The sequence below is a fragment of the Uranotaenia lowii genome, chromosome 1 (genome assembly GCF_029784155.1).
Source record: "Uranotaenia lowii strain MFRU-FL chromosome 1, ASM2978415v1, whole genome shotgun sequence".
Lineage (NCBI taxonomy): Eukaryota > Metazoa > Arthropoda > Insecta > Diptera > Culicidae > Uranotaenia > Uranotaenia lowii.
This window is the reverse complement of record NC_073691.1, coordinates 138,913,730-138,937,906: the sequence shown is the minus strand read 5'-3', so window position 1 is coordinate 138,937,906 and position 24,177 is coordinate 138,913,730. Positions and strand designations below refer to the sequence as shown.

General features: G+C 40.8%; 2 protein-coding genes across 3 annotated transcripts; one reads left to right on the top strand and one right to left on the bottom strand.

Annotated features, from left to right (window-relative positions):
• Positions 1 to 648: 648 nt before the first annotated feature.
• Positions 649 to 4,842, bottom strand: LOC129737968 (uncharacterized protein K02A2.6-like). The gene has a single exon (XM_055729141.1). It carries the CDS (start codon positions 4,840 to 4,842, stop codon positions 649 to 651), a length of 4,194 nt encoding a protein of 1,397 aa, XP_055585116.1.
• A 2,355-nt stretch (positions 4,843 to 7,197) lies between these two features.
• On the top strand, positions 7,198 to 13,003 carry LOC129740274 (uncharacterized). 2 transcript variants are annotated; one of them, XR_008736184.1, is made up of 2 exons: positions 7,198 to 7,455; positions 12,918 to 12,970. XR_008736184.1 is itself a non-coding variant. In XM_055731889.1 (2 exons), exons 1-2 carry the CDS (start codon positions 7,976 to 7,978, stop codon positions 12,989 to 12,991), a joined length of 1,044 nt encoding a protein of 347 aa, XP_055587864.1. In that variant the 5' UTR covers positions 7,660 to 7,975; the 3' UTR covers positions 12,992 to 13,003. The 2 variants fall into 2 exon arrangements, 1 of the variants encoding a protein (XP_055587864.1); XM_055731889.1 differs by lacking the exon at positions 7,198 to 7,455 and adding an exon at positions 7,660 to 8,945 and having other exon boundaries at positions 12,918 to 13,003.
• Positions 13,004 to 24,177: the final 11,174 nt, after the last annotated feature.

The window sequence follows — 24,177 nt, the reverse complement described above, 5'->3', positions numbered from 1 at the left end:
TGCGACCTCCTTCGAACGACTAGCAACGCTTACAGATTTAAAAGATTTAAGTTATAGAAATATACGATTTGCTTTTGGTTTAATGCCTTTGAAGCAAATCCCCTTGAATTTATATATTCCAGATAGCGTCGAGGAACCATCATGAGCTGCAGATCGTATGGTCAGGGGATCAAGTCCAGGTACTAACAATAGCTTCATGAACGTTAAAAAAATCAGCAATCAGGCAAATAATAAATTTGTACGATATAAACTTGAATTTGACAGCAAAAAAACGCATTTCTTTAAAATTTATTCAACTGACGGAAAATGAGAGCCCTGCACTCAAGTCGCAAAAGACGACCAAATAAGTCGTCAAACTTTCAATATTGTTACGAAAAATGTCGTATATTACAACCTCAATCATCTATATTCTTAACTTTCGGATAAGTAATTGATTAAATTCGCAATTACTAAACTAACGATTTATTTTGAAAGCAAGAGCAAAATATAAAAGTGCGTATGGCTTTAATGGCGTGCCAGCTCTAACTGCTGGTATAGAAATTTTCTCGATGTCGTCTATGTAGTAGTGCTAGCTGGAATGCTAGGGTGGACCGTCTTCTAGGGTGGCTCCATACACAACATTTCTTCCCTCCTTTGGGAATGGATCGTCTACGGAGAGTACAGCTGCGGGGGACGGCGTTGTCTCGTTGACCGTCTCAAGGCAACCGGGGGACCATCCTGTTGAATCGGGCTGCTAGGTGGTGTGGCATACTCCGGGGAACTCGGAGCAGTACGAGCACCACTACGATGATTCGGCGACGAAGGAAACCTGGCTGCGTTGTCGTAGAAGTGAACACGTCTTGGCTCGTCGCTTTCAGCTTCCTCGACCATTTGCTGCGCATTTGCGATGACCCTGGAGCGCATCTGGTCGACATGCCTCTTGAATGGCTTGCCGTTGAATTCAATCTGGTAGTGCAAGTCACCTAGACGTGCTGCGATGACACCTGGTATCCATTTATCCATTCGGGAGTTGCCGGACAGGAAGTAGACTTGTTGGCCAACGCTGAATGTACGATAGTTTGGCTCAAAGTCAGCTTGCTGTTTCGTTGACACTCGTTGTTGGACATCTTCGGGCTTCAGTAGATCGAAACGGGTTCGGAAGTTCCGTCGTAAGAACAGCTTGCATGGTGCTTCACCGGTGGTTGCGTGCGGAGCTCGACGATACTGTTGCAGGAAGTTGTTCAGGTGCGATTGCAACGATGATGCATTTGTATTCATTGACTTCAAAGCATCTTTCGTCGTCTGCACGTACCGTTCCGCCTGTCCGTTGGTTGCTGGGTGGTAGGGGGCGGACAACTTGTGAAACTTGACCCCACTGTTCTTCAAAAACTCCTTAAACTCTGCTGCGGTGAACTGTGGTCCGTTGTCTGACACCACAGTTACTGGCGCTCCATAGCGAGCGAACATCTCGTCCATGATGGCAATCGTTGCGGCTGTTGTTGTAGAGTTGGTTACCTTCACCTCCAGCCACTTGCTGTATGCATCGACTACTATCAGCAACATCGAACCTGCTACGGGACCTGCGTAGTCGACGTGGATTCTCTCCCATGGGCCTTTGGGATACTCCCAGTGGTGTTCGGAATACTTTGGCGGCGAGTGCGCTTGACGGGCACAGTCAGCACACGATTTCACCGTCTGCTCGATATCGGCGTCGATTCGGGGCCAATAAACAAACGAGCGAGCCAGCCCTTTCATTTTCACTATGCCAAGGTGTGCGGTGTGAAGATCTTTCAAGATGGACTGACGTAGAACTGGGGGTACCACCACTCTGTGCTCGAATAAGAGGCAACCAGCTGCAAGCGTAAATTTCACCTCTGGAGCTTTGTAACCGGAACGGGCCAACTCTGTGCCGGCTTCTAGGAGTTGTACGATTGTGCCTAGTTCGGGATCCTTTCGTGTTTCTCGAGCTATGTGGTCGGCTCGTACTGGTAGTTGTGCAATTTGATGCAAAACGAATGCATCGAAGTCGTCTTCACTACTATCTCTTCCCTCACAAAGGGCGGCTGGGGCACTCACCTTGTTTACACAATCAGCTGATCGATTCGGGATGAAGCGAGAACAATAATCGGCGTTGACGTTCTCTTTCGTTGATTTGTAAACAACCTCGTAGTTGAAATGCGCCATGTAGTCTGCATAATTGGCCATTCTGCTGATGCACAACGTTGGTAGTGATTTGCTTGGGTGCAGGATTTGGGTGAGCGGCTTGTGGTCTGTAACCAGTGTGAATCGACGGGCGTACAGATAATGGAAAAACTTCTTGACGGCCCACACGATTGCAAGAGCTTCTTTGTCAATCTGTGGGTAGCGCTGCTCGGTGGGAGACATGGCACAGCTTGCATATGCTATTGGTCGCTCGAGTCCATTCTCCAGGCGGTGCGACAAAACGGCTCCCAGGCCATACTTGCTTGCATCAGTGGCCAGGATCAAAGGAAGAGCTGGATCGTATGGCATCAGCACCTGCGGTGACACCAGAGCTGATTTGATGTCCTCGTAGGCTGCACATCTTTCTGGCGTCCACTTCAAATCACCTTTCTGCATCATGTCCCTTAGAGGACGAGATCGAGTTGAGAGATTGGGAATAAAGGAATTGTAATATGTAGCTTTTCCCAAAAATAGCTGAAGCTCGTCTGGGGTGGTGGGACGAGGGGCATCTCGGATTGCCACAATGTGTTTGTCTGACTTGTGAAGTCCATCGGCGTCGATTTTGTGGCCCAGGCACTCCAAGACCGGGGCGGCGAAAACACATTTGGCACGATTCAGGCGTAAACCATGTTGCTTGATTCTGTCGAAAACTGCTGCGAGAGAGATGAGCAAATTTTCGAATCCGTCGGCGAAGACTATGATGTCATCGAAAAAGTTAATGACGTTTGCGAGACCTTGGAACACTGCTTCCATCCGGCGCTGCCAGATGGCCGGAATATTTGCTGCACCGTACACTGCTCTTGTCGGCCGTACCAGACCGTGGGTTGGAGTGTTCAATGTCAGGATGTGTTGAAACTCTGCGTCGATTGGGAGGTGGGTGTATGCGTCCGTCACGTCCAAGTGGCAGAACAAATTTGCTCCCTTCATACAGTTGAAGATCGTCTCAATCTTCGGGATCGGATGCTCGTCGATGATCATCCCGGGATTTACAGTTGGTTTGTAGTTTCCGGTGATGCGTAAGCTTCCATTCTTCTTGACTACGATGTGGGTCGGGGATGCCCACTCCGAATAGTCGACCTTTTCGTAGGCACCTGACGCTAGTTTCTTTTCGATTTCTTTGGCGTACTGGCTCTTGAGTGCCAGCGGTACATCGCGCGCCTTGGCGAACACAGGGGCTGTTCCGGGCTTCAGGTGCACGGATGCAGGAGGACCAATTAGCTTACCAGCGGTGTCACTAAAAACATCCTCGTACTGTTTGAGTAGGTGCGAAAGAGCCTCTTGCTGTTCGGTTGCAGTCATGTTGGTTGATGACATCACGGGGTGCACCGAATGGCTCTGGCTAAACAGCTTGTTCAAATTCACTTCCACTGCAAATTGGGAAATCCACTCTCTACCAAAGAGCGAATCGTAGTTTCCGGACACAACGTGTAAATTCAATTTACGGGTTGTTTTTCCGATGCGGACGTTCACTGGAAGGCGCCCCAAGCATACGATGGGATGCCCGGTATAGCTGCTGAACTGGCGGTCCGATTTCAAGAGGACACACTTTGGCTTGATTGATCGCAATTTGTTTTCGCTGATGATTCCACAGGGGGCTCCCGTGTCAACTTCCATTGGGATTTCGTGGCCGTCGATGTTGACGTTAATCACTTGTTTTGATGCGGCAACAGAATGAATTTTGCTCAACGATTGCACCTCGTCCACTAGCGCTGCCGGTTGTTGGTGCGCCTGAACCTGGTAGGTCGATCGGTGTTGAGGTTTCTGCTTGCCACTCCTGCACACTGTCGATATGTGGCCCTTTCCTTTACAGGTGAAGCACTCTGCATCACGATACTTGCATTCACTTCTCTTATGTTGACCACCACATCCGTTGCACTTTTTGACGTTTCCTTCTGCACTTTCCTTCGGCTCCGTGCGCTGGTGTTTGTGAGAGGAAAGTTTGATCGATTTTCCCTTTCTCGTCTTCGGCTTTTCGAAGCCCAGCTTGTTCGTCGATTCTCCATACACTGACGACTTTGCCGTTTGCACTTCCTTGGCTGAGTTGCGAGTGGCTTCTAGTGTGTGTGCAACTTCAAATGCTGCGTTGAACGTTTCGGGTTTCTTCGCGATTATCTCATCGCACACTTCCCGCGATGCAAGGCCATGTAGAAGTTGCTCGGTCAGCATTCTGTCGAGGAATTCGCCATATTGGCAATATGCTGCACCTTGTCTGAGGCGAAGAACAAAACTTGACACTGACTCGCCTTTCTTCTGGATAATTTCACGGAACCGGATACTCTCTACGTACTTATCCTTTGGGTGGTCGAAATGCTCCACCAATTTGTTCCGTATATCGACGAACGGCAATTCGGCTGGATCCTGCGGGCTCACGAGAAACTTGATGGCGTTGTTGAGTTCCGCTCCCATGTACACGCGAGCATAATGCGCATACTGCTCCTCCGGAATTTTGCTCAACTCCAGCGCCCACTCGAAACGTTTGAAGTAGTCGGCCACTGTCGAATCCTCCGAAGAGCGATATTCCGAAACCGAAAATGACGGCGGTTTCGCAGCTGCTGCTGCTGCTGGCGGGGCTGCATTCAGGGGACCCAAAGACCGAAGCGATGATTTTAGGGCATCGGCCAACATCCGTGTTAGAGCTTGAAGTTGCTCTGGATCAGCCATCTTGGGTTTCGTTTTTAATTTTCGATCGACGAAAACGCGTATACTTTTACTTTCGACCGGACTTTGTTTTTCGCGAAACCGAAACCGACTTCTGACACCAAATGTTGTGTCTTAACTTTCGGATAAGTAATTGATTAAATTCGCAATTACTAAACTAACGATTTATTTTGAAAGCAAGAGCAAAATATAAAAGTGCGTATGGCTTTAATGGCGTGCCAGCTCTAACTGCTGGTATAGAAATTTTCTCGATGTCGTCTATGTAGTAGTGCTAGCTGGAATGCTAGGGTGGACCGTCTTCTAGGGTGGCTCCATACACAACATATATGATGGTGTAAATTGTCATAGTATATTCCAAAAAGAATCAGGGTAGTCGTAAATGATGCGCATGACAAGTCGTGCAAATCGTAATTTAATACAATCCAAATCAAGAATATGTTTGCTAATGTACCTATATGGCCTCCAAAATGATACGTATATACTGGTTTTGCTACATTATATACGATATGTTTACACGTATATTTGCACGTATATTTGCAATGCAAATTCGAAATACCCACCAAATGGTTGTCTGGGTGGGTGAGCAAAATAGGGCCGTTGCCGTCGGGACCGACAAAATCACCAAATTTGCTCACTAGAAAGGGGCGAGAGCAAACATGCACTGAAAAAAATCTACCATTTAAGGCTAAGTTCATCAAACGATGTTTATTAAAATTTTGTAATTTTGGTAAACAATTTGTTGATTAATTAAGCAATTGTGGCTTTTCTTTTGATTCGTTCGAACGTGCGGACGGAATTTTGTTCGCGGGGGGATCGGAAATGTGTCGAAAATTATATAGAGCCATTTTGGAAGTATTCTGTGCTGGGTCGAAAGAGGTGAAAATTTAGGCCCTCGGAATCGGTGGCCCAGGGTTTGTTCTTCGCAGCCGAGTGGGTCGTCGGAATTAGCATAATTTTGAACAGTGCAGAACTTGCAATTGACCAGCATCGAGTAACAACAACGTAAGCAATGCAGGTAAGTGAAAAAACTGTTTATTTAGCGAAAATTTATTTTTTTAAAATTTTTTTCTACCCTCCGTACAGGTTGGAAAAGTATAGGCAGCAGATAGAAAAAAAAAACTTCACTGTCTGACCGGGGCCATGAGCAGCATCTTTAGCAGATAAGTTTGAACCGGGGCAATGACGCATACAATCCTCCTTCTCGCTGCGCTGCACCAGGGAAAACGGTTCCGACTCACTGAAGCCAAAGTCTTGGACCAGCGGCGGAAAACCTCCTGTTTGATCGTGGAACTCCACAGCAGCTGGCATATTTCGCGCAAGTTCCGCTGAATTTCGGATTATTCCGGCTGACACTGCACAGAATTCACTTAAGTTCTAGCTGCATCCGCAACCTGACCCGGTTGCTGGTCGCTCGAAACTGCGTGGCCCTGTTGCTGCTGTATGGTATCTTCAACCAGCATGTCGACTTTGGCGTCACATAACGGATAGCAGTTAACCCGTCGAATAACCTCCAACAATCGCTATGCATAATAATAATTAATAATTAATAAAAATGATAATAACCGAAATTGAAGCGAAAAAACTATCGACTCCGAAAATTTATTCGATCAGTAAATTTAATTTAATATTTTCTGTTAAAGTTTTCTCAGTGCAATGCACAATTTAAAAATAATATGCTTCCACCCGGTGCGCGAAAGAGTGTGTATACCAAAATCGGTCCGCTGAAATGAGCAAAATCGGGCCGCGTATACTCTCGTATTGGTGCGTTTGCTCTAAGGGTCTACCTGCACCACACGGAAAAATCGAGTTATTCATAAAATGTGTTGCAATTACACGTTCATTATAACTAATCAGTTATTGTTCAAAATTTGTGTATCCCCAATTCAAATCTGAGTAGTTTTGGGTTGCCATTAAGCAGATGAGAACTAAAACTAGATTAGTCAGCTCTGTATAAAAAGTTAGCTGTTGTTGGAATTTAGTTTGAAGGGATGTCGAAGCGAAAAAAGAAAAAATTATTTTAACTTTTTGATCGCGGAGGAACATTCTAACAACCGAATCCGGTGACAACAGAAGCTAATTTGACAGGAAAAAGGTAATGTTGCTTGCATTATGAAGCTTTTATTTACTATGATTTTCTTCATGTGTTTTTTTTTTAACTATTAGAACAAACGTTTGAAAGTGCGAGCCAGTGCCGAGAAAGTGCTCGTCAAGAAAATGAACTATATGGGACTGATTCTGCAGGAAACGCTGGTGAACGAGCTGGAACAAGATACGTTTTTCTGACCGGAAAATTATCGGAGCCTATCCGCACATCGCCTTCCGACGGAACCTTCGGTGGATGTACATCGAACAGTTCTGATAAAATGAGTGTTGGTTTAGTCCCAATTTCGTCATCTTAGATGTTGTCATTTGAACAATTTTATATTAACAATTAATTTTTTTTAGAAAAAACCAAACACTATTCGCACTATTTTCTGGGCTCCACGGAACTTTCTCCCTTAAGGTTAACCCGAAACTGGACTGTGCCTGAGAGCGACGGCGTTAGATCCTGAAAAATGGTCCGGATTTAAATTGGAACCGACAAATTTATCTCTGCGTTCCCATACGTATAAAAATGTGAGTATTAATAAAGTAAACAAGCCCCATAATAGATAGGATAATGCATGGTACTATAAAATAGATTCGAAACTTTCATGAGATTTGGACTATAAAATGAAACTGAAATGCAGTATGTTAGATATTTGCATTTCTTTAATTTTGGCATCACTGTATTTTGAGTTCACCTGTGTCAAATCAATGCCCAAGTCAGTTATCCTGTAACCGCTGAACCATGTAGACTGTGTGTAATAAACTTAGTGTCTAAATATCACAGTGTTTTATTTTGAGGATCTGATACTCATTACATGGTGTCAGAAGTAAACGAACGGTTAAATTTATCGAAAAGAAAGTGATCGGTTGCAGTTTAATTCGCGAAAAAGTCGTCGATCGACGGAAACGGAAAAAATTGATGTGAAGTAAACTGTAAACGACGCCGTGAAAAAAGAAGATTGCGTGTGTGTGCGTATTGTCGGCTTACTGTGCAGTGATCATTCGAGAAGGAAAAAAAAGAGATAGAGTGCGAATTATACAGCTAGACATGGATCGACTACCACCACCGTTGGATTGTTCGAACCTAGCGAAAGAGTGGCCCAAATGGAAACAACAACTTAACATCTATTTGATTGCAACAAACAAACACACGGATCCGGAGCGAAACAAAATTGCGTTGTTTTTGTGGTTGGTTGGCGAACGTGGTGTGGAGATATACAACACCCTTTTTCCCAACACTGGTGATGTTGACAGTATGTTTGGGGCCGAAGAAAGTGGAGGAGCCGGAAGAGCTGATGATGACGACGCTGATGGTGGTGCTGCTGATCCGGAAAACCCTTTACAGATTAGACAAACGCCGCGAACGCTTGTGCAAGTTATTGAAGCGTTTGATGCTTACTGTTTGCCTCGCAAAAATACCGCCATGGAAGCATTCAAGTTTAACATGATTGTCCAAAAAGAGAGACAACCATTTGCAGATTTCGAAACAGCGCTCCGAACTCAGCTGGCTTACTGCGAGTTTCTGTGCCAATCGTGCCATACATCATATGCTGACCGAATGCTGAGGGATCGGATCATTATCGGCGTGCAAGACAAAAAACTCCAACTCAAGCTGTTAGATGGAAAGGATGAACCATTGGCGAGGATTATAGAAATGTGCAAGATATTTGAAGCAGCCAACGAAAACAAGTTACTTTTGGAGCGAAAGGGTCAACAGGTGGAAGTGCATCTGGTCGAAAAAACACCTGAAGAGGAAAAAAGTAACGACGTGAAGGATGTTGCAGCAATCAAGGCGTCACTATGTTACAACTGCGGTCAACCATACAACGGGCGTCATCGACAGTACTGTCCTGCCAGGAACGAGAACTGTCACGCTTGCGGCCGCCGAGGACACTTCAAGAGGTTTTGTAAATCATCCAAGCCAGGAGACGATCGGAGCGTAGGAGGGAAGCCATCGGAGAAATCAAAACGCAGTAACAACACCAAATTTGTTCATTCTTTGAACTGGGCTGACACAGGTAATGGTAATCTTATAGATTTAAGTCAGGTAGAAGAAAATTCTGAAACTCGCTTTCTTAAAACTTGTTATAGAATAGACTCAAGTACTCATCATGATAGAGGAATGCGTGTTAGGTGGAAGAAGCGGTATCTTATACGGGGCCAACCGATACATTTTAAGCTGGATACTGGGGCAGATGTCAACTGTGTGCCTCTGAGGTACATTAATCATCTTAAAGTACCGGTTGTGAATGATATTTCGTTAAATGTTATTGATTACAGTTCTAATAAGATTAAAGTCCATGGTGTGACTGAATTGTCGTGTGTTGATCCTATTAAAAAGACTGTTCATCTTGCAAATTTTCTGGTCGTTGATAATGGCTTCGAGCCATTGCTTGGATTGAGCTCTTGCATAGATTTTGGATTGATAAAAAGATTGAATACATTAAAATCGTATAACCAATTTCCTTCAAATCGGGAGGCGTTTGTTGAGCAAAACAGTGATTTGTTCGAAGGGTTGGGAAAATTTCCTGGTGCTTGCTCTATTGTGTTGAAAGACGATTCAACTCCTTGTCTTCACTATAAGAAACGTATTCCGCTAAGCTTGCATGATCGACTTAAGTCCGAAATTGATTCAATGGTTGAGCAGGGAATTATTAGCTCAGTCGACTACCCCACTGACTGGGTTAATAATATGCAGATTGTAGAAAAACCCAATGGTTCATTACGTATATGCTTGGATCCCAAGCCATTAAACGCATGCATTAAACGGGAACACTTTCTCATTCCTAAAGCTGAAGATATTCTTAGTCGTTTGTCTGGGAAGCATGTTTTCACTGTGTTGGATCTTCGTAACGGGTTTTGGCAAATGGAGTTAGATAGAAAGAGTTCTGATCTAACAACTTTTATGACTCCATTCGGCCGATTTCGCTGGAACAGGGTTCCTTTTGGAATATGCAGCGCTCCAGAAATGTTCCAGAAGCGCATGGTTCAGTTATTTGGAGATATACCTGGGGTAGAAATATATTTTGATGATTTGCCGATTGCAGGAGTAGATGAATGTGATCATGACCGAATTCTTGCTACGGTACTTGAACGAGCAAGACGGAACAACATTAAGTTCAATCCGTCCAAAACTCAGTATCGATGTGATAGAGTGAAATTTATGGGTCACATTATATCTAAGAATCATGTTGAACCTGACTCGTCTTATGTTAAGGCCATACTTGAAATGCCAATGCCAAAGAACAAGTCTGATGTTCTTCGATTGCTGGGACTGTTCAAATATTTAGGAAAATTTATACCAAATCTTTCTCAGCGCACAGCAGCGTTACGTGATTTGTCTCGAAATGATGTTGAGTGGAATTGGACGGAGAGCCACAACCGTGAAGTCCAAGATCTTTTTTCGTCGTTATCCACCTCACCTGTGTTGGCCATATTTGATCCTGCAAAGCTTGTAGTCATTCAAACCGATAGCTCGAAGGATGGCCTTGGTAGCGTAATTATGCAAGACGGATTACCTGTTGCCTATGCCTCAAGAACGCTGTCCAAAAGTGAGCAGAAGTGGGCACAGATTGAAAAAGAACTACTTGCGATTGTCTTCGCATGTGAACGGTTCCATCACTTTCTGTACGGTCGCAGTTTTGTTGTGCAATCAGATCACAAGCCTCTCGAGTCATTAGTAAAGCGTGACATCGATGACGTAACCCCTCGCCTCCAAAGAATGTTTTTGTATTTGTTGAAGTATCCTGGTATGAACATAACCTATACTCCCGGTAAATCTATGTTAGTAGCCGATTGCCTATCTAGAGCACCCCTTGCAGAAAATACTGATTTTAGTGAGGAACTTTCCGGCATGATTCATTCCATTTCACAACAGGTGTGCTTGTCATCAGACAACTATAAGATGTACGTCGAATCCTTGAACAACAATGACCGTTACCTTAAAATAGTGGAATATGTTAAAACTGGTTGGCCTTCTTATCATCAACTAGATGGCATTAGTCAGTTGTTCTATAAATTTCGTGATTGTTTGCACTATGAAAATGGTTTGTTGTTCAAAGACCATCGGTTGGTTATCCCAACAGAGCTCCAACGTAAAATTGCTAATTGGTTACATGGTCCACATCTTGGAATAGAAAAAAACATTATCTCGAGCTCGGCAACAGTTCTTTTGGCCCGGAATGTCCAATGATATTACTGAGTTGGTTAAAAGCTGCAAGGTATGTGAGAAGTTTACTCGTAACATCCAAAAAGAACCCCTTGTGCAAGAACCGTGTCCAGAATATCCCTTTCATCGTGTAGGAATAGATCTTTATGAATATGGAGGCCGGGACTATTTAGTTCTTATGGATTCTTATTCTGGTTTCATAATCTCGGAATTATTGCGACAGAAATCGGCTTGTAGTGTTATTGAAGTGCTTGATCACATCTTCTGTCGATACGGCTATCCAACTCAAATTCGATGTGACAATGTGCCATTCAATTCGAAAGCTTTCGATGACTACGCCAACAAATGCAATGTTAAGTTTTCGTTTTCAAGTCCACGCTATCCCCAGAGCAATGGATTGGCCGAAAAAGGTGTGGCTATAGCTAAAAATATATTGAAAAGATGTCTTGAAGAAGGTGAATACGAATGCTTCCAATACCGACTGTTGGAATACAATACGACAGTCGTCGCAAGTACGGGTATGACTCCTGCTCAACTGTTTTTTGGTCGACAATTGAAGACTCATTTGCCAACTACTGCTGCGTTACTCACTCGATCTAACATGGATGAAAATAACATAAAGAAAATAATTGAGTATAAACGACAGAAACAAAAAAGCTACTACGATCGTTCTGCAAAAAGTTTGCCGGTTTTGAGCTGCGGCGAGACAGTGATATTCAAAAAGAACAGCAGAAAATGGCACTATGGACAAATCACGCGTAATGTTAACAATCGGTCATATATAATCCAGGATGATAATGGAAGCTACTTCAGACGCAATCGAAGATTCATAAAAAAGTCCCAGAATCGAGGATTTGATCCCAGTGAGGCGTTATATGAGGAACATTTGCAAAAAGCTTTGAATCGGAATGAACAGAAGGAACTATTAGAACCACCAGTTGTTCAACAAGAAACCCATTGCTCGAATCGTCGCCAAGCACCAGAATCGTCAATCATTCCTTCGCCTGAGTATTCTATTGCTGAGTCGCCGAACTCCTCGGTCTATTATGATGCTGAGGAGGAGTCCTTATCGAGTTTTGAAAGTCCACCTGAACGCTCGCATTCAAGCCCTTGCCCTCCACCTAATCCACCTACGCGTAATGACTCAAGTATACCTTATAGAACACGCAGTGGTAGAGTTGTAAAACCACCAAGTAGATATGAGTTTGATTAAGACGTTTTTGTAGCTAAGAGAAAAAATAAAGAGCAAAAAAGAGAAAAGAAAGCGTGTTAGATATTTGCATTTCTTTAATTTTGGCATCACTGTATTTTGAGTTCACCTGTGTCAAATCAATGCCCAAGTCAGTTATCCTGTAACCGCTGAACCATGTAGACTGTGTGTAATAAACTTAGTGTCTAAATATCACAGTGTTTTATTTTGAGGATCTGATACTCATTACACAGTATGATCTAAATTTGTTCCTTCACTTTCCAATCTTTTGAACTACATTTGATCCAACACCCTGATTCTGCTTTCAAAATTTTATATTCATTAAGTTTTGATTTAACCAACAGCTATAATCCATCCTGCGAGCTTGAGGGAACAGGCCGCTCAAATGGTACACTTAAAACCTTAAGAGATAAACTCCGTTTTCAATCAGATAACCATTAAGATTCCAATATAACAAAGTTAAAAAAAAATCTACTTGAAAATAGCGCTGAAATATTTTCAATTTAGAAATCTCATTTTATTTATAAATATCTTAATTTTTAGAATAATTTCTAACAGTTGTAACTGATTTGTGAACTATAACAAAAAATAATAATTAAAACTCTTTTACAGATTCTTCTTTCCTTTTTGGCATTTGGGTTGCACAACAGGACGTGAATCGGTACCGGCTGAAAGTTCCATGTTGAGCTATGATTGGTTTTTATTTCCTGCCGAAATAAAATTTAAAAAAAAGTGATAAAAAATCTCCCGGCATCCGGATGGCCGGTCTTATATTTTTAATTGACAATAAAAACTTTATTGCTACGCAAAAGAAGAAATTTTTGGTTTTTTTTTTTTTTGAGAAATTTCATAAACTTTTACTTTTCTGAAGAAATCTTGAAAATGCATGTGCATCCCCATGTCAAAATATACAGAATTGACTAACCGGCCGAAAGCTCGCAAATGTATAAAAGCTCTTTAGACACGCTCTGCATAAAACGCCTAAACATAAAAGTGCGTGGAGACACTTTTGTTGAAACTGAATGGATTTTTATACAGAACAGAGTAACATTGGTTACCGTGCAGCGTTTAGAAAGCTACGGGACAGCCTTGGAATGGCAGATTGCTGCGTTTGAGCGGGCGTGTTGAGTATTGCAAACCCTATCAATGTGCCCCCATCTATTCGTACCCGCCTATGTGATAGCGCTGTCATTATTTGCGTTCACTGTGTTCCGCCAAGGAATATTTAAAGAAGGTAGTGCCAAGGCAGCCCTGCTCTAGTATTGGTACAGGCTGATACGTCACAATCACGCAAAATCTGTTAATTTACTAGGAAATTTATCTTTTTGGTTGATAATTCGAAGAATCTGCTGGAAATTTTCCACTTTGAAAACATGTTATTGTAGAAGGATTCTCGCTCTTCAAGATCGGTACAAAAAAAGTTTCATTTTAAAATAATTTTTCTATGAAATAGACCATCGAAGTTAGAAAAAATTGTGGATTTTCCCCACTGAAATTAACAAAACTTTAAAATTATTTCAAAATCGTCCATGAAAATGTTCAAGTCAGTGCAGTTTAAGCTCCTCATTTCAATATACTGCTCAAAACACCAGTTTTTATACAAAACAACAATTATTTTATTGGCATTTTAGTTAACTGATTTAACAATCATTTACTGATGTTAATTGTACTACATAAGAATTGTATATTATAAACCGGTTGAATTAAAATCATGAAAATTAGTTGAACACTCAATATCTACCAGCTAGACGTTTAAAAGCTGATTTTTCTTCATTTTGGCACGTTTTAGCTTCAGGGCGATATTGCATTCATTAATAAAATTAGAAAAAAAACATTATGCAATCTTTAAAGGATCAAAAAACTTCATAACATAGCGAAATAGAGGCCATACAACATAATCGAAATGAAATTAGAATTAATTTTCGTTCTAAAACGCGCTATTCTTTGAAATTCCTACCATTCTCATATAAATTTTCGATACAATCGTTTTTGTGACGTCACAAAAAAAATCCAATATGGCTCTCGGCACTACCTTATTTAAATATTCCTTCCCGGATCGAAAAATCGGCCCAAAATCGGTAGGATTTCGGACCGTTCAACCCGAGAATCGGTTAGAATTCTGACGAGAAATCCAACCGATTTCCGACGAATTCAGTGCCCTGGTGAAACAACTTTCCTGACGACGATAAGTTTTTGCGAGTGAGCTGTCAAAACAACCGGGTCGTTTCAAAACGGAAATCGGTTAGATTTCCTACCAAAATCCAAGCTGAAATTTGACGGTTTTCCGATCGAAATCGGTCAAAAAATTCGAACGCTTTGCCCTGTTGTTTTTGTTGTTTTTCTGCCTTATGTCAATTTTTATTCGGATTCAAATTGTAAGTGAAACAACAAATTAATTTTTGTACATAATTTTAATTAGTTTTTTTTGTGGCAATAAAAAAATATATGAAATACAATATTTTTCATTTCATCTTGTGATTGAAATTTCTCTATAATTTTTATGGGATTTGATGTTCTGGGACCCATTGGATAGTTCAAGGTTGTGCTTATTTTTGTCCCTAATTAGCTGCTGGAGCTTTGGAGTTGAAGGAGTATCGGATGCTCCCGCTTCAGGTGGACCAACTGCACCAGGATGTCGACATGCGAATGATGTTCATCTAGCGAAGAAATCGGTCCATCTCGTTGATCTTAGTTTCTGTGAGTGTTCGATCCCGGTTGCCTTTCCAACTCGGGACTACCTTTTCGTTCTGGCCCGGAATATTCCTCTCGACATGTGTGCCCAAATGAATATTATAATCTGTTGTAGTTCAAGTGGTTCCGAAGTTGAATCGAATTACCTCGGTTTTGGCCGTACACTCCATACAAACGTAGGAGGAAACATATTCCGGAGCAAGAAACATCGGCTTTAAAGCATCTCTGCCTGGACCACTGTCCTCCAGCTGTAACAGAAATGGATTGCCCTCTTGCATGTCGGCTCCGCGATAAAATTGAAGACACATCCCTGTGATTTGGCCTCCGCTGAAATAAGCAAAAAAAATTATTAAAAAATGAATGGTAACTGTGTTGCAGACGTAACCAACCTATCGGCAAACAGCGCCGGTTACAGGTACTTGTGAAAATCAATTCACCATCAGGATGTTCATCTAGCGAAGGAATTGGTCCATCTCGTTCTTAGTTTCTGTGGGGTTGCCTGGTGGGCCTTTTGCGAGACCCATTTGTTGTTTCCTTCGCACGAGATCTTTAGATGATTGCGAATCCTTAATAATTCTTGTTTTTGCCTTCGATGATGATGTGCAGAAGCAGACTAAGGAAGTCGTATATAGTGTTGACTTGTAGCAGGATGTGGAAACCGGGTGGGGAGTTTCCTTCACAATTGTCCCCCGTGACAGTCTACTTTGAGCGGCTGAATTTCCTCGAACAACTCCAACACTTGCCGATGATGTTTGGGGGGCCCAAGTGCTCGATTTTTCGTCAACACATACAGTTCCAGGGGGACAGATGATGACTAGTTCCCCGAAGGTATCAACGATCTTGTCAAGTAATCCATCGGCGACCAGACCATTTATGTAAGAGGTTATGACCTGGGTTATTTCCTGCGAATTAAAAAAATCAATTTTAATTTGCTGTACAGGTATTCGTTTTTTTATATTATTACCTGTGACGCATTTGTGCACCAGCTAACACCGGTTCGCACCTGGAAAAGCTCTTTCAAGCTGGCCACAAGCGACTTCCTTCCGTCATAATACAACACCGCGATCAAACTGCGCGGCAATCCCGGGTGGTTCGGCATCTGCTGCTGTGCCGTACAGAGCATCCTAAGCTGATAGTTCAACGCATGAGTTGTTTAGATTGTCATAGTCAACAACCAACAGCAATGTCTCGATGTCGGCACAATCTGCAAGCTTGTTGGGAGCTCCCAAGAGTTGGCAGTTCTTGCCATCAACATTGATGAAGAATGTATCGTTTTTGAAGATAACAGCCCAATCATACTGCAGATTGAACTTTCCTGGGATGGCCGTCCGCCGTTGGAACATAATATTACATGGCTCATAGTTGCGTTTTTCGTCTTCGTTGGTAGCGCGATCTTCAACATCCCCGTTAAAGACTTCATCTCTCTCGTCGGGCGGATGTTTCCTTTTGGTGAGGATTATTTTGTGAGACCACTCTTCCGGAGGAAGCTGCAACTTTGCTGCCTCGTTACCTAACCCAATCATAGTCATCCCAAACGATGGTCGCTCAGGTTTCCCATCAGCATTCGGTATATTGATAACGTACCTAGAGGATTAAAAGGAGGAAATAGTGATGATTAGATTTTAAATGTCGTGTGTCGCTTGTAGACGTCTAACTAACCAAGTTTCGTAGCATGTGATTTTCTTCATGTTTGGACTGCTGCCGGGCACAGTGCTAAGGGACGATACAGATCGTTGAACAGCACCGGCTACATCGCTACTCATCGCATTGTTCGGTGTAGTTCTTACGCCTGCTCCTCCGGGAGCCCCCGCTGTCACAATCGGACGTGGGACGGTTCCGCGTAGTTGCATCCGAGGCAGCTTTCGCCAGTGTAGTGTTTTCGTTTTGACTAAAGTTACGAAGCTGTCGTCGAACTTCGGCCCGCAGCTTCTGACGGGCGTGAGTTCTCAGGACAGTTTCATATTTGCTGTCTGGGTTGTTGATCATTTGCTTCAAACTATATTTGTTCATCGTGGTCAATTGATTTATGAGCTTTCGAGTGATTTCTTCGGCACTTCGCTCGATTGTCGCCTGGCGGTTTTGACTGTTGGCCAAATTACTACCACTGTTTGGCTCAGCAGAAACAGAACAGGATGGCTGCCCAGTATCACCAATCATTTTTAACGCCGCTTTGAATCAGTTTGATCAATTCCGTCTCCTGAGGGGACATTTCCGTTTTACTCTCCGGCTGTAAATAAGAAAAAATTAAAATCTCTATGTATGTACTTATATTATTTTTTTTTATCAATTAATCTAAAGAAAAATGAAGTTTACTAAAATAATACAGATGTTGGCTAATAGAAAAATATGCTCAAGCGATTAAACTTACCCGGGAATCATTCCGCTCGTCCTCAAAAGCTTTAGTTTGCTCCACATCTGGAAATCTCTGAAACCCCCCGCTTGTGAGACTGTTTGGTGTCCAATCAGCACTGTCAAGAGAGAAAAAATCATGCTTTGGACAAAACAAAACTTCTCTTGTACAACACGTGTACACTTACCCCCGGAAACTGCACCAGTTTTACTGCCCTCGATCGGTTGTTTCCTCTCCTGTGTGCTTGTTGTTTCCACTGATTGGAGCGAAGGTTCATCGAAATCAATCGCGGACACTGGTGGCAGCTGGTGCATCAAATCCATCTCCAAGGCTGGCCTAGGACTCCCCAATGGCACGGACGTTTCATTTTGGAACTGGGAACTATCAGATTTTCGATGGCTGCTGGAACTATTTCTTTGGCACCAGTTACTGTTGTTGCTGCTGCCGGTGCCAGTATTTCGATTGCTTGTGTGATGTTTCGAATGAGAGGAATAATGACCATCATTTCCAGTATTGCTGGTATCTCTGTTGGCGTTCCCACTCCCATGCCACTGTTCGCCACCGCCATATCTTCCTCCTCCAGACCGACTGCGCTTACACGGGCATTCGAGACCATCTGCTCCTGAACCTGAAATGAAAAAGAAAATAAATCAGAATACCTATTCAATTCTGGTTTCGTTTGTGTGCAGACTAGTCCGACGTTCGGAAGCAGTTCCTGGGGGACACAGTACCGCCCCAGCCGGGGGAACTATGTGCTGCTTCGCTCGGCTTAATGTCATTCAGTCAGCGAGTGCGAGCGAACAGTGAAAAGGCACATAGTTCCCCCGGTTGGAGGCGGTTCTGTAGCCCGTCGAAACTGCTTCCGAATGTCGAACTAATCGGCACAGTTGAAACTCGGCAGATTAGAAACGCGGAAACGAAATTTTGTTTTGCGGTAACATCAACTTACCTGCCAAGCCGATGCCGTTGCCGATGCCGTTGCTGGTGCCGATGCCTTTGCTGGTGATGCGGATGGTGTCACCGGTGCCGATGCCGTCGCTGGTGCCGATGCTGTTGCAGATGGTGTTACTGGTGCTGGTGGTTCGGATGTTGTGCTGAAATTTGAAAAAAACATAAACATAAACATAAATACATATACACAAAACAAAAGGGCCAGAGCTTAAAAGTGAAATAACCCAAAAATTACATTTAATTCTCAAATAAAAACTTACCACCGTTGTTTCCTCTTGTTTCACTTTATTTTTCTCCAATTGCACGCGCTGTGTGTGCGACAAAAAAAAAACAAAACAGATCGTTTTTCAAATGACCCGCCATAAAGAAAAACTGACAGAATTCTAATCGAAACTCAACTGATCGATTTCGATATCTGTCATTTTATGACAGCGGAGAAATGTCAGAAAAATCTAAGAGAATTCGAAGGGAAACCGGATACATTCCTCCTCTAACTGTCGCTGAGAGCGCACGACATACGGCTGTTCAAGGGAAGACAAGTGAAGGAAAAAATCGCGTCGCGTCCCGAAAGGGGAAGCCATCTTGTTTTTGGCAGTTCGCAATCGGTGGTATTCACTCCAGTGTAAATATTACAAATGTAAATAGCGGAAAAGAGAATCAAGTTTTAAATCCATTTAAATTAAGTTTAGAGAATAAGTTTTTTCCTTTAATACTATTTTTTTTATAAAGTTTTTACCACGTTAGTTTAAGTGAATATAGAAAAAATTAGGTTAGTTTAGGATAGTGAAGCTTGCTCAGCAAGCATGAACGGAGATAAAAACGGTAAAAGAAACCGAAACCCACCAGATAAAGGTAAGGTAAAATTTAAATCCGACGAAGACGCTTCAGAAACGGAGAATTTTCGTGGTTACGAAGACAACTCTCCAATAGGAAAACGCAAAAAGATCAACGGAAAAAATCCTCAAGATGACACGACTACATTAACACCAAACAACAGCAATAGTCAAACAAACAACACAAGTACAAACTCAGAATCAGAGACCGACTCAGACACAATGAACACCTCACAAACGAAAAAGTCAAACTTAAACACACCACACTTAACCTCAAACAAAACTAATCAAAATAAATCAAGAAAAGAAAAATTGAATGAAAACCAAAATGGCAAACCATTTTGGATTCAAAACAACCAATATAAAATAATATTCATTGAACCGATACAAATAAAAGAAGATCAAAAATTACTCGAACCGATGGAAGTAGGTAAATTTTTACATGAAGCAAAACTAGACCAATTCTGCGAGCTCAAAAAAGCTGGCCAATACAGATACAAACTTTCTTACAATAGCCCGAAAGACACTGAGAAAATATTGAATTCAGCACAAATGCTTAAAAACAATAACATCAAAGCTTATATTCCAAAAATGCTTAAAGAAACGACCGGAATTATCAAAAATATACCCACGTCCATCACAGACGCGGAAATAATGCTCAATGTAATCTCAGATAAAGCTATCATTAAAGTAGAGAGAGTAAAAAAATTGAACCGCGAAAAGAAGGAAGAATCAGACGAAGAACTAATACCCACTAGGGCAGTAAAAATAACAGTGGAAGGCTCTGAATTACCTAAAACAATACAAATTTACGGAGTGAATTCAAAGCCTGAAATGTATATATACCCGATAAGAGTTTGCACAAACTGCTGGCGACTAGGTCACAAGGCAGCAGCATGCAAAGGCAAGAAATCTTGCAAAATATGCGGTAAGATTGAAGATTTAAACCACAAAGAATGTAACGAAAACGAACTAAAATGCAAAAATTGTAGAGGAAGTCACCTTCCTACAGACCGAAAATGCCCAGAGCGAATTCGAAAGGAACATATCAATATTGCTATGACTGTCAATAAGATGACTTTCGAAGAAGCGGAAAAATTGTACCCTAGATTACAAAATAGATTTGCTTTACTTGAGTCGACTAAAGAATTCCCAGAACTTGAAGAAATCAGAAACCCAAACCTCAACTTCAGACACGTAAACATACCAACAAACAAACCATTAAATTACAGTAAAATATTAAAAACTAGCAAACCACAAACGAAACTTCCAATCCCAAGGAAAAACTTCCCAAGAGAAGAGCAAATACCAGAAAACACCCAGACAATTCACGAAAATCCACACAAAGTTTCGGAAATAGAGAAACTTCTACAACTTAAAAATAACATAATCGAAACCCAACTGAAAAATATAATTGAGAAAATTTCCAACAAAACTTCTAATAATTTAGACTCTGATCTCCTTCTCATAGAAATTGGTACCGCTATAAACAACATACTGAATCCCTCTCAAGCAAACAATAGTAAAAATTCGATACAAAAATGACAACCTTTAATCAAAACCTAAATATAGCACAATTAAATATCCGTAGCATAAGACCACTCCACAAAAGAGAGGCAATCAAAACATATCTAACCAGTAACAACATTCATGTATTCTTACTGCAAGAAATTTGGATTAAATCGGATGAACAGTTCAAATTTCTAAACTACAAATTTATTAAGAATTGCAGACAAAATGGATACGGTGGCACCGGTATTTTGGTTCACCCGAACTTAATCTATGAAGAAATCAAAATTCCAAACACAAATTTAGAAATTACTGCGATAAAAATCAAAAATATCAAATCCCCAATAATATTCATTTCACTGTACTTAGCACCCGATCTCATTTTAGAAGACATTAAAAATTCTTTACAAAACTTGTTCAAATTCTTGGACAACGGTCAGATTAAAATAATCATAGGAGGAGATATGAATGCGCGAAGCCCACTCTGGGATAGTCAAGCAACAACAGAAAACTTGAGAGGAGAATTTATTTGTGAACTGATAGACGAATACAACGTCATTCTTTTAAATACTGGCTCGCCAACGAGGTGGCCAGACATACACCAAAATGCTACAGCGATAGATCTTACGTTAGCTTCACCAACAATCAGTCAAAATTTAACATGGACAGTAAGAGATGAAGATTTAGGTTCCGATCACAAACTTATCGAAATGCAATTAAACGGTTACAATAAATTTCACAACGAGTATAACAAACTGATTATAAGCAAACCAAAAGCGATAGAATACCTAAATGAAATTAACCCAGATACGATAGAAACACCTGATGATCTCAACCGCGAAATAGACAGGGCCCTAAATCGAGCAACATACACCATATTTGCTAACAGTAAAAAGAAAACGAAACCATACTGGACCAATAATATAAAACAACTTTATAAAGAGAAAAACAAGAAGCACATAACATTTAGAAGAAATCTATCATTAGAAAACAAATTGGAATATAAAAGAGCTGAAAGGAAATTTATTAAAGCACTAAAGGAAGAAGTCTTCAACTATAGAGACAAAATGCTTAACGAAATTAACGAAGACACAAACATCAATCAGATGTGGAATATAGTGAAAATAATTGGAGGAAATTTCCAAGGAAAACAAAATATAGAACTACTTACGAATGAAACACTAGCGAACAAATTCATGGAATTAAATTTCATTCAAGAAGAGGACACAGAACTGAATATAACAAATTACAATGTAGAAGAAGAAAAGTACACTAAGCCACTGAATTTTGCAAATATGAGAAAATCTCTGAACAAAAGGAAAGATAGGTCAGCTGCAGGAGAAAATAAACTGTCCTACTTTATGTTAAAAAACTTGAATATAGAACTAACTACAAAAATTTTTAAAATTAACAATGATATTTGGATCTCGGAAAAAATTCCCGAAAAATGGCTTCATATAAAAATAGTACCCATCCTCAAGCCCAATAAGAATCAATTATGTGAAAAATCATATCGACCCATCTCATTAATAGATGTCAATCTAAAACTTATTAATATAGAAATTAAGAACAGAATAAATATCTTTATCACAGAAAATAAGCTACTACCAGAATTATCATATGGATTTAAAGCACAATCATCGGCAATAGAATGTGTCAATCATATGAACTCGATCATCAATGAAGCAAAAAGAAATAATCAGATAGTTATAACAGTTTTCGCCGATCTTACTAAAGCATTTGACTCGGTCAACATAGGAATTTTGCTCAGAACATTAGACAATATGAAGTTACCGGCCAAAATTCAAAGATGGCTCTACTTATATCTCACACAGAGAAAAGTCACAATAGAAACTGCTAATGAAAAAATAATTAAACAAACAAACAGAGGCCTGCCCCAGGATTGTCCACTATCTCCAACCCTTTTCAACCTCTATACAGCAAACCTTCATAAAATAAATTCAGACAAAGTCATTTTACAACAATTCGCAGACGACTTTGCGATTACTATTATAGCTGACTCGCTCGAAGAAGTTGAAATAACAACAAATATAATATTAGATAATTTCAAAAACGAATTGCAAAAACTTGAAATTGAGTTGAATCCGGAAAAATCAGCCTACATTCTTTTCTATGCAAGATTAGGAGATAATATGAATATCCACATAAACAGAGTACCAATTGAAAGAAAAATGAACCATAGATACTTAGGATACGTAATCGATAGTAAAATGTCACATAAACCTCATATCAATCATCTAGCAACAAAAACAAGAAAAAAAATGAACATCATCAAAATGATCTGTAAAAAAAATAAAGGAGCCCACCCTAAGACAGCACTCAAAGTCAATAAAGCAATTATTCGATCACAGCTAGATTATGGAATCACCCTATACGGAGGGGTAGCCAAATCTAATCTACTTAAACTAAACACAATTTACAATGCAACATTAAGAAACTGCTTAAGATTACTGAAATCCACTCCAATAAACATCCTATACTCCGAAGCAGGCGAAATGCCTTTAAGACTAAGAGCTGAATTCCTTACAAAAAAAGAAATGTTAAAGTCCTACACACAGAATAAACCAATCACAGAAATAACATCCAAATTTATTGAAATACAACATTTACCGAAACATCACACCTTTCTAGAGAAAGCTTTTTTTGAAAACAACTATATTCTAGCACAAACACACCCGTCAATCATAAATACAGATACCGTCAACCAATTAAATGAAATTAATAGTCTAAAGATCTACAGTAGCATACCCGGTTACAAAAATTCAATGAACGACATTATGATCAGAGCAATTACAAACAGTTATCTGGATGAGAAGTACAAAACATTCAATAGAGTCTTCACAGATGGTTCGAAAACCGAAACAACAGGAATAGGGATTTGGCTCCAAAAAGAATCAGAAGAGATCTCATGCAGATTAAACGATGAACTATCGATAATGAACGTCGAACTTATGGCGATAAAAACTGCAATAGAAATCATCAATAGCAAAAATTACAACAATTATGTCATCTGTACTGACTCTAAGGCTGGACTAGATAGCATTTTAAACAAAAAATTCTCAAATAACTACATCATTTCGGACATACTTAAAAAACTCCAAAATTCAAATAAAAACATAATTCTGCAGTGGGTACCAGGCCACAAAGGGATTATGGGAAATGAGAAAGCAGATTTTCTCTCAAAAAAAGGTTGTACAAGTACAAATATCATATACTGTAAACTCCCATTAAAAGATGGGATAAATTTGGCCAAGAAAGAAACGTTTCAAGATTGGACAAATCAATACAAAGCAGAGTCACTATCAAAGGGCAAAAAGTACTTTGCCATACACAATAAACCTTTCAATAAACCATGGTTCAATGAATTAAATCTGGAACTTCACGAAATTGTCACTTTAGGACGCATTAGAACACACCACACCCTAAATAAAGTTAAATTACATCAATGGAAAATAGCCCAATCCGACAAATGCGACCACTGCGACGCTAAAGAAGATTTAAATCACATATTATTTGA